General features: G+C 35.6%; 1 protein-coding gene across 1 annotated transcript in view; it reads left to right on the forward strand.

The window, feature by feature from the left end:
* The first annotated feature begins 377 nt into the window (after positions 1 to 377).
* Positions 378 to 13,656, forward strand: part of LOC107731765 (calcium-binding mitochondrial carrier protein Aralar2-like) — a 41,443-nt gene continuing 28,164 nt past the window's right edge. The window contains exons 1-7 of the mRNA XM_016542939.1: positions 378 to 447; positions 1,029 to 1,079; positions 1,874 to 2,016; positions 6,570 to 6,685; positions 9,014 to 9,153; positions 11,842 to 11,988; positions 13,038 to 13,176. Of these exons, the coding sequence (XP_016398425.1) occupies positions 436 to 447; positions 1,029 to 1,079; positions 1,874 to 2,016; positions 6,570 to 6,685; positions 9,014 to 9,153; positions 11,842 to 11,988; positions 13,038 to 13,176 (748 nt within the window). The 5' untranslated portion in view covers positions 378 to 435. The remainder of the gene's footprint in view (positions 448 to 1,028; positions 1,080 to 1,873; positions 2,017 to 6,569; positions 6,686 to 9,013; positions 9,154 to 11,841; positions 11,989 to 13,037; positions 13,177 to 13,656) is intronic.

The following is a 13,656-nucleotide window of genomic DNA, read 5'->3' on the forward strand; positions in this document are numbered from 1 at the left end:
CTTTTGGCTTTTTGTTTAAGTCAAAGATAAACAAAAAGAAATTAATGATATTTCATAGACGGCCTAAAATGATACCCACGCTGGATGTTTTGTTTGAAATATTTCGATTAGAAATAGGAAATAAATACCCAGAATATTTATTTTCTTGTGAAAAGTTAGTGAATATCACACAGGATAATGACAAATATTATAACAATTGCTCAAACCAAACCAATGGCTTCACCACTGATATTGTGATAACTAACTAATACGAATAACATGCTTAAAAAAATAAAACTGATATTTTATACAGTATTTGAAAATATTTATGATGGGGACATGACAGTCCTACTGCATCTACGCGCAACAGCCGCTTCTGTGCCGCACGTAATCTCCATGGAAACGTCATCAAGCTCGAGAAGTCTTCCTGCTGCTATAGTTGTGCGCTAGCTGAGCATGGCAGCGAAGGTAAGCGCTATTCTCGCACAGGAACAGCTAGGCTTTCTGCAGATGAAGGGAGCTCAGAGTTAGTTTGATCGTGAAACAATCGTATATATCCAGAAAACGCCATTGGAGCATACTGGAGAAACGCGGGGGAGATGAACTGATAACCTTCAGTACATAGTAGCCGGTGTGATAGAGCTAGTTAGTTAGCCTGCTAATGTCCTGGGTGAATGATAGCGTCTCTCAATGACATTGAGACATAATAGCACTTCAGAGAGATCGGATGAAGCATCAAACTCCTGCAGACAGGCTGTCCAGCATCTGCTTGAGTGCTTAAATGGGTGTCATGGGGTTTATAGGATGCTAAACATTCTTGAAGTGAGCTGAAGTTGAGCTTGACATTACAAGTGCTTGCCTGGGTTCCTTAGATATAAGATGCTTTTAATAATAATACCAATAATTAACTGTGATATGATCATCATTACCACTGGAATGTAATTATAAAAAAACCTTTATTCTAAAATAATGTTCAAACAGAGCACAAGGCCTAATGTATATATGTAGATTCATTATGAATGTAGATCATAGTGTGTTTGTCTCTACAGGTAATGATAAAGAGGGCTGATCCAGCAGAGCTCAAGTCCATTTTTTTGAAGGTACGTCACTGCTTATCTCGCTTGAAACTAAAGTCTGGAAATGAAGGAACGGGAGCCGTAGCCCAACATCTAAGCACTGGTGTCAATGACATATACCTCTATCTGATGTAACTATTTAATAAATTTCTCATTACAGAAAGAAAACCTGAGGATTAATTTAAAAATGCATCGAGCACTGTATGGAACTCATAGTAAGTTCACATGAATATACAAAGTGGAGTTCCTTAAAAGCACAAGAAAAAACTTTGCATGAATAACGTATTTTAAGTAGCATCTTAAATTTATCTAACAGCAATGATCAACAAAATAACACATGCTTAATTCATATTCCTTTCAATAATCAACCTCTTTCTTTCCTTCTGATATCTGCTTTTAAGTGTAGAAAGTACCTTCTGTATGATTGTAAAATGTCTTGCTCATGTTGTCTTTAACTATGAAGATAATGTTTCTTTGATTATATTGTCCTGGGCTTTTAATACTAAAATATATATGACTACCATTTTGATGCGATATGTGATTTTAACTGAGATGTATTTTGCCATACTAATAATCTTCATGAAATACTGCATTGTACAATCACTGTATTAAGTGACTGTTTCAATGACTGCTTTGAGTTTGCTGGTTTTTTGTATAAAATACATCATATTTTATGTAAATCAGATTGCTGATATTTTGTTTACAAACACTTAATGAAGTATTTTATTCACAATATCTATTCTGTACTACAGTGGCATCAACATTATATATATATATATATATATATGATATTAACCCAGGTTTCTTTCCATTCACAGTATGCCAGTGTGGAGAAGAATGGAGAGTACTACATGTCCCCAGAGGACTTTGCGTCCAGGTTCCTTCATGCACAAACAGACATAAAGCTTTCTAAGGATGCCACTGTTTTACTGGCAGGTGTTGTGGACCAGACCAAAGATGGGTTAGTATTTATTTCTATTGCTGCTTTTAAATTTTTATGTTCCACTTGAACCTTTAGTAGGTAATAGTTTGGAAACAAATCAAACTGTGCTACCAAACACAAAATAAAAATGCCCCCTAAATAATACTGTTGAATTTTCAGTTTTTAAATGACAATGACCAACACACAGTGTGAATTTGTGTTTTTCATTAATAATTCACGACTTGTGTAAATTACAGTTTATAGTTCATTTGATTCATAAACAAAGCCTTTGCTGTGAAATGGATGTGGATTATGCTGTGGGATCTTCCGCTTTTAATCCTGCATTAGGGTCAGGCATCTTACCACGCCACACTTTGTTCAGGTGCTGCTCCATTCAGGCAGCATGGCTCAACCCCTTTTTGCATTAATATGTATGCTTTTAATGATACATAATGATGGCCAATGATACTCAAGCGTAAGTCCAAAATGATTGTGCATTACTATGGCAACCAGCCGTGCTGCGTTCTGCGCCGAGTGCATGTGGTCATGCAGCACACATTATTAGGGCTGCCATAGACCGGGAGAGGTACACACGCACTGTAATTGCCTGTGCCATTCAGCTCTCATGCTTTGTGCGACTTTGAGGATGGATAAATTGCTGCATCTCAGCTATTAACGGATAACTATTAGGGAATCATGGCTTGAGCTCTCTTTCTGAACATAATTTTTTTATTTATTTGTAAGGCTTTGAGTAAAAAAATAGGAGGATTGTTTGATTTAATCAACATTATGGAAAAATATTAATAAAGAGTATGTTGGTAAGCATTGTCTTTTCGGTTTGTCTTTGGATTTTTCATGTTTTTTTGCACAATGCATGTAGGTTCCTGAGCTAGTTAAATAAAGATCTGGTTGTATATAGATTTCTGTGGTTTGGTCGTAGTGGCGGCTGTGGTCAGGACCTTCATGCCGTCAGAACTGTGGAATTTTGCAAATGAAGAAACGTTCATTTTGAGGCCTTCGGCCCAGAATTATGATGGAATGAAGTCCTAACAGCAGTTCATATTTGTTTTTATATAAATTTATGTACAAATGAAACTCGTTCTAATATTTAAATGTATTCAGAATCATACAATTTCAAGAGCTAAAAGCTCTTATCCATCTCTAGCTAAATTTGTGTGGGTGCTGATGTTTTTGCTGAACACGATATGTTTTACAACCGAGGTAGGTTTTCATCTGATTGAGATGATTCACAGGTTATCTGTTTCATGAGATGGATACAAACAGCATGATGCATTTTCTACCTCCTCCTGAGCTGGAATAAATCAAGTGATATGGTGACATCCATCAGGCACTGAATCATTTCTCCTTTATTCACTCAGCCCTGTTTGAGCGGCATCCTGCCAACGGTTCTGAATCATTCATTCAACACATGTAGACTTCCCTGCTGATTCAAAGATCTGCCAGACATTCTCTCCTTCTCTCGCTCTATCTTTTCTCCCCTCTCCATTTTTGATGGAAAAACTCCTCAAGTGTGAAACACTGTAGCCTCTTGGGGGTTAAAACTTTGTAAAGAGTGCATGCTGGGAAAATGGCAGTCCGTGCCCATGTGGTTTCAGGCTGGTCTGAGGTATGCACTCAGGGAAAGCTAAACCAGCCTGCGTCCCTCTGCATCCAGGCTTGTCAGTGACAATGACAGGGCCAGAGCTTATTGAAGGTGCTCTCTCTTCACCTGTCACGGATAAAAGCTACTACGCTAAACCACTGAAATAATAAGTCTGTAAATAGTGTTTCTGCTAAGGACAGTGTTTACCAGCACCTTTCTCTTTTAGAAACAAAACAATTTAAAGGTGCATGGCACCCACTGGGCGATAAAGGGAAATGCTTTGTACAACATGTATATGCCTGTTGTGATTAGCATAACACATTGAAAATTGATAGCAACATAATATTACAATTCTATGAAAAACAAAGAACAAATGTATTGATTTATATAGGATGTCTCTCTCCTGAGTTTTGATGATTGCAAAAGATCAAGAATTTAAAGGTTTTTGAAACGTTTCTTTTAAGCCCACTAAGTCTGCATTTATTTAATCAAAAATACAGTAAAACTGTAATATTGTGAAATATTATTACAATTTAAAATAACAGTTTTCTATATTAATATATTTTAAAATGAAATGTATTCCTGTGATGGCAAAGCTGAATTTTCAGCGACCGTTATCCCAAGATTTGGTGCTTTCTTATTATTATCAGTGTTTAAAACAGTTGTGCTGCTTAATATTTTTGTGGAAAATGTGATGCATTTTTTCAGGATTTTTTTTTGAAGAATAGAAAGTTAAACTGAACATTTATTTGGAAAAACTCTTTTGTAAGATTATAAATGTCTTTACTGTCACTTTTTACTGTAAATTCAATGTGTCCTTGCTAAATAGAAGTACTTATTTCTTAAAAAACAAACAAACTACTGACTACTGACCCCAAACTGAATGGTGGTGTATTTTATAAGATTTTCCAGTTTTTGTGTGTTTAGAAAAACAAAGTTCCACATGAACTGCCCATATTATTAAACCATTTCAGTATCATATTTGAGAAAAGTTTTTGCATTCCCCATGTTACCCTTCTGGTTCTGTGCCATTTTAGTTGATGGTTGGAAGATGTTTTGCATTGGCCTTATTACTCGAGCTTCAGTTTAGTTTGTTTTTCATGGCGACGGCATCTTAGTGTGTCTGTGTATCAGCGTAATTGTTCTCTAGTAGTCAAGGAACTGCTAATCAACCATCATAAGCCTCATGTCTGGAATGGCGCTGGGGAAACTACATGCACAACTCATTTTTGTGTATGTTGATAGGAGGGTATTTAATGCAGATACGCTCCCAAAATCAATTACAGTGACCATCAAGCTGATCTGAAATGAAAGCAATACCATCTGGTGATTAGAAGTCCATCGTTTCCTTCCAATGGTTTCTCGTGTTGGTGATGCATTTTAATCACTTGCTGAGTTTTGGTAAACTTTTTTTTTGTAAAAGCAGCAGCATCTGTATCATTTCTCATTGCTTTTTGTTTTTAATCATCGACGCCTGGGCCCAGCGGATCGCCTTTGTAGCTCTCCACCCACTCTGAAACAGCAGGCTCCTGTTCTACTGTCAGCTTAGTTAATAAAACAATTACTCTTGACTCCACAATGTGGCTGATTTGGCATGCTGGAAGCGCACAAATTCTCAGTTCCTTTAAATTTCATCAGTAACAAAATTAATTAGAGTGGCCACGAAAATGTAATCATTGCTCCCTGGAAATTGAAATAAATTAGAGATGCATGCATTGGGACTGCTCGTTAGCAGTGACCTCGAGTAATTGCTGTATCCATTTGTGAAATTCATAATGGAGTTGAGGCAACTTTGAACTGCGCTTAAATAAAGACTAGATTGCATGGTCCCCAGGGTTTCCTATGAATGCTGAAATTGCTTATTTGATGAGGTAGATACATGTGTATGTGTGCGTTTGTGTGCATGTTTATGTGTTTTCTGATGTTCGGCAAATGTCATGCTCTCCATTATGATTCAAACTTTTAGTCATTTGCAGAAGTAGAGCCGTTCCCCTTTTATTGATATCAATTTTTAAAAATCTTTCTGCTGGTTTACGTGATTATTTTTTGAACAATAGCACCCATTCATCCTCAGTGTAAAGTGAGCACACATATAGGAACTAATGAAATAATCTTAAAATTGTTATATTTAATAATAGTGGCAAATATAAGAAGGCTTCCTATCTCTTTCTCAAAATGTGCGCTAGCAGTCAAAAGTTTGGGCACATCTAATCAATAGCAAGCCTTTTTCCTTTACTATATCTGGTTCAACTCATACATTAAAAAACAAAACTAAATTAATATTTTAGTTTTGTAAAGAAATTCATACGGAGGTGCAATATCTGTTGCATTCATATCATTGTTATATAAATAATATATTTATATAAAAGAAATTAAATACATATTTTTTAACTATATATATTTTAGTTTATATATTCATTTATTTTGAAAATTTTTAGTATAAGCCTATACATGAAGCTTTTTAAGACCATAAAAAAAACACTGTGTCTCCTTTTGACTGGTAGTGTATATGTATTCTAGCAATTCCTGAGCATTTCCTTATTGTACTGCAGCATGACTTGTTGGTTCTCTTGTAATCACATTATTTACTGAGTTCCCATCCTGGGGGCTTTATATGAACTGGTCCCATTTTCAGTAAGGTAATGACATTTGACAGTCAAATTGGAAGCACTTCAATCAAGATTGTGATCATTGAATAGCCTGTTACGTCAAATTGTTTTGTCATTCACTTAATCTCTGGGCCTAGAATCGAAGCTGGACTGTGTGTTTAGATGTTTTGTACATCATAATTTTAGGCTGATAATTACAGTTGAACAAATCACTCAAGTGTCAAGTGTTCACAATGAAAATATGTGCTACCTTTTTTTGTTTGGCGATGAGAAGCAGTAATCAGTGAGTGATACCCTCTCATCATTCAATAATGCAATGCCATGCTGGTGAAGTGAAGTGTCCACAATATGTAGGCTGTAAGTCTGTTTGTCTCCATCAGGTTGATCTCCTTCCAGGAGTTTCTGGCTTTTGAGGCGGTGCTGTGTGCTCCGGATGCTCTCTTCATGGTTGCCTTCCAGCTCTTCGACAAAGCTGGAAACGGAATTGCCACTTTTGGTAAGTGTACAACACTCTTCATAAAACAGAGTTCCAGCTCAAAATTCTGATTGTATGATCTACCTTTGAAGCTGTTGTAAAATGTTCATAAAAGTTCACCTGTGATCGCACACATTCTGTGTAAATGGGCCTAGTTGCTGTTCTGTTTGCCAACGTCAAACAGGCTACAGTTACGAGAATTAACTATATTACTTGGCAGAAAAGCTGCTTAATAGTACATGTAAATGTTTTTTGAACATTGGAGTCTTGTATTAATCTAAAGTTGCCATGATTTATAAAGGCTAAGTCACTCAAAGCCTTGCTAGTCACTTCACTTTCTGTAAAAACAACCCTGTTTTGTTTTGCTTTTTTTTTGGTTTTGTTTAGTGGTTTGGTTTGGTTTGTTAATTTTCATTACATGAATATCCTTGTTTTGGCCTAAACTGTATTTATATCAGCTGATTGTCTAAATCAGTGAGGTTATCGAGTAAAATTCCAAGGCACCTTATGTTCAGTCACCGGCCTCAAAACAAAGGGCTAATGCTAAGTAGTCTAATCTGAATGCTTGCTTAGACCGACAGATTCCTGTCACTTAAAGTACTACAGGATCAGTAAAGGTAAAACTCTTAATCGGGTTTATTCATCCACTGCCAGAGATCTTCAAAAGGCAGATCAATTTCAAACAGTCACTATAGTGGACATCAGTATAACCTTCCGCTTTACATTCATTGCGGTTATTTGATTCCAGATAAGAATCAAGGATAGTAATGCACAAATAAGATGAGAAGTTGCTTTTGCAGTTATATTCATGTTGCAAAAGGAACTTGGCACAGGAAGAATGCATGTGTGCACCTCATGCGTTAAATTTCCCTAATTGATTTAAATAGTCTAATTTGCCTTTTGTAGGTGAGACCTGTCAGATCAGCTCATTTCAAATGCACTATCCAAAGTGCCTAGGCGGAGAGAAAGAGACTTTCATCAACCTGTTTTAGTCAATAGGGAATAAGATCAGATAATACATGCACATGTGCATATTTCGTATTGAAATGACTCGGTTATTTAGAAGTGATGTTTCTGTGCCGTTCAAAGGTCTCTTGTTGTTCATGTCGTCAGTAGTATGTCTGGGTTGAGCTGTAATGAGAACGTATAGGCAGTAGTTGTCTCATACACCTGTTTTTCTACTGCTGCAATCACGTCAACATAAATAGCAAATAACTTCTGACTAAGATTATGGTCATGTCAAAATCACTTTATTGTGATGCACTACAGAGGGTAGGAAAATGAAATGCCGCTCTGTGTTAAAGCAAACAGGAGACTCCCGTTTATAACCCTCTTAATGTCATTAAAAGCATTAAAGGTCTCTTGCTGTTACATTAAACAGTCTTTTTTCGCCGTTTAATAAACCCTGTCATTGCAAGTCATATTATGAAGGGGTATTTTTTAAGGGTTTGGAAAATGTAGGTTTTAATTAATGAATGACTAGGGTATTTTTTTTTCCCTTTTTCTCCCCCCTTCAACTTCAATTAGGAGAATTAGAGGTATTAAACTTGCAGGCTGCCATGCGACTCCAAAGCGATATAAAGAAAGAAGGACAGAGAAGTGTTGACAGGTTCATAAACACTGATAAAATAAAGGTCTGGAGTAGCTCCACTGTGGAACTCTGTTGTAATGCAATATAAAAAGCATCTGCTAAATGACTGCTTACTGTATATATATTGCCATAAATGGGAAAAACCTGTTGGACCTGCAGCGTTCCATGAGAAATGCTTGCCGGAAAAACCGCCAACCCCATTTTTCTTTGCTTTTATTGTCATCTTCATTGCAAAGACTTATTTTGTTTCCCACTTCTGTTTAGCCTTTTATTTTCTAAAGTAATGTTTTATTATTAATTATATCATCAGCATATGAGTTAATGGTTGAATTGAAAAATGAACTTAAATGTCAAAATATCTTAGTTTTTTCTTTATTTGATGAATGCCACAGGGTTGTGTAAAACCTGTTGATCTTGTTCTCCAGCATGATTTGACATGATCCAAGAGCAAGAACATCTGTATTTCTGTATAAAGAGTCAAGTTCAGTGTCTTAAATTTACACGTTTAGTGACCTACAAATAGTGCCAAATCTTAAACCTTTCTTGTTTTTTTATTTGTATTTTTTCAAAACGTTTTATGTATATTTTCATGTTTAAATGTAAAAAAAAAAATCTGTTTGATGCCTTGTATTTCTAAACAAGATTTACTTTTAGACCCATGTTTTAGAGGCACTATCATTAAAATCTAACAATGCATAGTTTTGTAACTCAATCCTCAACAATGACATTTCTGACGCAAGGCTTATCTCTGATTTCAGAGGATGTGAAACAAGTTTTCGGTCAGACCACTATTCACCAGCACATCCCCTTTAACTGGAACTCGGAATTTGTTCAGCTTCACTTCGGCGCTGAGAGGAAGAAACACCTTAACTACGGGGAGTTCACTCAGTTTCTGCTGGTGGGTATGACTGCTGTCTAATCTCTCTCTGATCCACTTGCACCCCACCTTTCCCGCCACGTACTCCCAAACACGTTCACTTTCATACTATCCCTGTTGCATACTTTCCTTCACCGCCGCAGAGCTCAGATCGATGTAATGTCTTGTTTGGTATATTTTGTGCCTGGTCTCGCCTAGATTGACACACAGTCCTGGGCACCGTTTCCCGCAGCACAACGAGGCATATTGACCTAGTTAGTCATTAATGAAACACTGGAGTTATATTCCTATGCCAGCATTTGTTTCTCATTAGGTGACGTAACCTCAGTGCAGTCTAGCGATTCCCCTAAAACAGGTAAAGGTTTTCTCCTACAAGAAGAATAGCGGTATTCCTTTTGTATTTGTGATGGTGTGTAAGAAATTTTCCAATATAACGTCTAGACCTGAGAGTGGGCAGAGGGAGTGTGAGGGGTCGGCTGTGCCAAGTTCGCATCTACACTCACTATATCTGAATGAGCTTTTTATATTAAACTTAACTTGGTCCAGATGGGTTTTTGGGAAACTGCGAGAAACACGCCGATATTGTGTTTGTGGCCAAGATGGGATTCATTTTGTTTTTGGAACTTGAAAACGATGAAAAAACACATTTCCTGTTTCATTTATTTCATTTTCTTTGAATTGGCAACTTTTTATGGTTGTTTGGAGTGATTTGAAAAATCCGGTTTGTTAACTGTTAGATTTTATCCACTACAGCACTGATACAATATCACGCAGCACTGTAAAAATGAACCAGCAGCTTCACGCATGAGAAAAAAAGCTGCAGATTCAGATTTACTCTCAATGAAATCCACAAATTCTCTGAATTATTTTCCTTTCCTTTATGAATGGATGCTTTCCAACACTGACTTCATGTCAATATGACCACCTACAAATATGACATGTCGGAAATCTGGCTCTGCTGTCAGAAATGGTATTACTGACATAGCCAAAGGTCTTAACATCCTGCAATTTCTTTAACCTGAACATTAATGATGAGATCTTTAAGACTTCTCAGATATTTTTTAGCGGCTGTTTCGCTGTTTAAATGCGGTTTTTAATGCCAGCGCTTGAATTACAATAATTGACCCAAACAGAGGTGGCTCATCAAATGTTTTTATTTGAATCCAAAGACAATTAAAGGCACAATAAATGCCATGGTGGTTTCAATATTGGCTTTCGTAGGTTCAGTTCTTCTCCTCTCTAAATAAAAAGCATGCTTTTGAAATACTCACAGTTGCAGTAATTTAAGGTTTTTAAGAAGCTAACTAAACTGTAAGGTTTAGATCCACAATTATAATGCAATTCCACATGCTTGTGGCTGGAGCAGCGCGATGCAAGACAGGAAAAATCTGTAGCCAGATAATATTTTGCTCTACCTCTGCCCTTGTTTTATTTATTTACACTGCTACTGGCATTTCCTCCTTGTTTAAAACATTGTTTGTGTGTTTTTGAAAGACACAGGAGCATGTACGGTATAAGATGTAAAGTCAAATTCTTTGTTTTTCCAGCATTTGCTTTAATGTGATTTGCAAATATTCAAATAAGTATATTGATGTGAAAAATAGGTTAATAATAGTGAAATTACCAGCAACAATCTGTAACTGTATTATTGCTGTATTTTTATTAGGACAGTGACATTTCTATAATATCAGAAATAGGTTAGCATGGAGTCTGACATTCAAAGCTTTGACATTTTCTCTAATAGTGTTTTGTGAGCAGACGTTTCTTCTATACGAAGGCGCGTCTATTCGCACAGCAGACCTATATTTCTAGGATTTTGGAGCGGTAGCTCAATTATGCGGGAAGAAAGAAAAACAACTCTCTTTAAAAACCTGAGATGTGTAAGAAAGTCATTCTCGTCTTCTGATGTGATACTGCAGCCGTTTCAAATGAGTTGCGCAATCAACAAAATGAGAGTTCCCTCTCCAAATGTCTTTCTAGCATATGTCTCCAAGCAAATAAATTAATTGAAAATAATAAACACATAAAATAGTTATTTAATTGAAACAACATGGGCGACATGTTGTATGGACTGATACTTTTAGAAATAAAAATATTTTTACAAATATTTTTTTTACTTTTTAAATAATACATACATATATATTAATATATATATTAATATACTTATATACATATATATATATATATATATATATATTTATTATTATTATTATTATTATTTTCTTTTTTTTTTATTAATGATTTTATTTAAATATTTTGATTGGCTTGTCTTTTTTGCCTTGTCATTCTTTTTTTAGCCCATGTAATAACATAAATAATATTGTAAATAAAATAGCATTTATGATTAAGTAAAATAAATAGTATTATAATTGATAAATATAAATCTTTATTATGGTTTAGACTAAACATTTTGACATATTTTGATTTAGATCGATGCACAGGGTTCCTTTAATCATTACATTTATTATATTTACTTATAGACTTTATATTTCATATTTATATATCGTCTGGAGCTGCTTTTACCATTCAAAGATTGATTTACATTTACATTTTTTGCATAATTAAGGCCAGCTGTACATAATGGATCACATGCATAAAATCACAAGCATGTAATATATCCTTTTTTTTTTTTTCAGTACAAATCACTCCAACTCAGCATAGTGTAAACTACCAGCATGCACAGACTGATTGACATGTATTGTGTTGCAGGAGATGCAGCTTGAACATGCCAGACAGGCTTTTATGCAAAGAGACAAGGCCAAGACAGGCACCATCACCGCTCTGGACTTCAGGGACATCATGGTGACCATCAGACCCCACATGCTCACACAATTTGTGGAGGAATGCTTAGTTGCAGTGAGTTTGTTTATTTTTATTTATGTTTTAGCTATTTCAGCCAGTGGTTGTATTGTATGACAGTTTTGTGATAGACTTTTGTTTCACGTAAACCACTGGGAGATATTTATTTGCTAGGTGTATATGTGTAAGCAGTCTGTTTTATACACACTCAGTGAAGTCTGTCATTTTCTCCACGGTTTGTGAATCATAAACCTTGGGATTCTAGGAGATGTTTGTAAACACACAATTTCGAGGCCATTAGAAATAAATTAAAGACAATACGCTCGTCAGACCCAGTCTATACACTCAATCCTCTAATTTAGATGCCTTGCAAAACAAGACAGGAGGTATAAAAAACATTTTATCCCATCTACAAAAAGGTTTATACTACAAAAAGGTTTATACTTTTTGTGGGCAGGTTTATGCAGGGATTTTACAAATGACATCCTGGTTAAGGAAACTTCAGAGCAGGTATGATTTTTGTGGCTTCAGGTAGACACCACCATTTCTGCAAAGCACACAGCGCCATCTAGTGAGAGACAATCTGCTCTCGCTTTTCTTTCCCAGCCCCTCTTAAGCCTGAAGAAAACTATACAAGCACTATTTCAGCCAAACTACACTTCGTCTTGTCTCTAAAAAAATCATCAAATACATTCTAAAAATGTTACATTTCATAAATACTTAATATTGCAGTTTAAATGAAATTGGTCTCTGGCTAGTTTTCTTTTTCTTTTGCTATCAGAGTGGCAAAGGGAGTTTTTACACCAAGAATTCTGTCAGATGCTATTTAAAGATTTACCTCATGTTAGTTTTCCACTTTATATGGCCCTCTTCTCATAAAACAGCTTAATTAAAAATGGCCCTCAAGCTTCAATCCCTCTGAAATTACCAGTGTGCCTCTCTGTGAAACACATGTATTTATTTAGCGCTCTGTGGGGTGGAAGTGCTAAAGATGTCGCCGCACTGTAGCTTGATTAATGTTTGGCACTCCATAGAATTCTCAGCTATTTATCACCTCTGTCCCTCATAAAAGGATGTCTTCGTTCAAATGTCTGCCAATTTTGCAGGCGGCCGGTGGAAGTACGTCACATCAGGTCAGCTTTTCCTACTTTAATGGCTTCAACTCTCTGCTAAACAACATGGAGCTCATTAGGAAGATCTACACCACCCTGGTAGGCAACCGCAAAGATGTGGAAGTTACTAAAGGTTAGTAGGGCCTTTTTTTAAGCTTGTTTTGTTTTGACTTTGTCCTGTCTCCCCTGATTAGGCTGACTTTATGTGCCCCAAAAACACAAAAAATTACCCACACTGCATTGCTGGAGATATCAGAGTTAGCTTTTCATGTGTATGTGTTTGTTGGGGCAATATAATTATTTGTATTATATAATATGTGTAATTTAGTACACAGATACTGTGTGTGTATATATATATATATATATATATATATATATATATATAAAATCATAGTATTTAGACATTGTATTTACATTTTTTGTTACTCGTCAAATTCTTACTCATTTTTTGAACAATTATATGTTTTACATATGTTGTTGTGCACATATGTAATGTGTGTAATTTAATATAAATAAATATGTAATTGTACTATTTAAATAGTACAGTACATCTTACTCGCATTCTTTCAATTTTTTGAAAAAATGTTTTTGTTACTCTTTTTTTTTTTTTTTT

This window comes from Sinocyclocheilus rhinocerous, unplaced genomic scaffold, assembly GCF_001515625.1.
Source record: "Sinocyclocheilus rhinocerous isolate Xijiao unplaced genomic scaffold, SAMN03320098_v1.1 scaffold193, whole genome shotgun sequence".
Lineage (NCBI taxonomy): Eukaryota > Metazoa > Chordata > Actinopteri > Cypriniformes > Cyprinidae > Sinocyclocheilus > Sinocyclocheilus rhinocerous.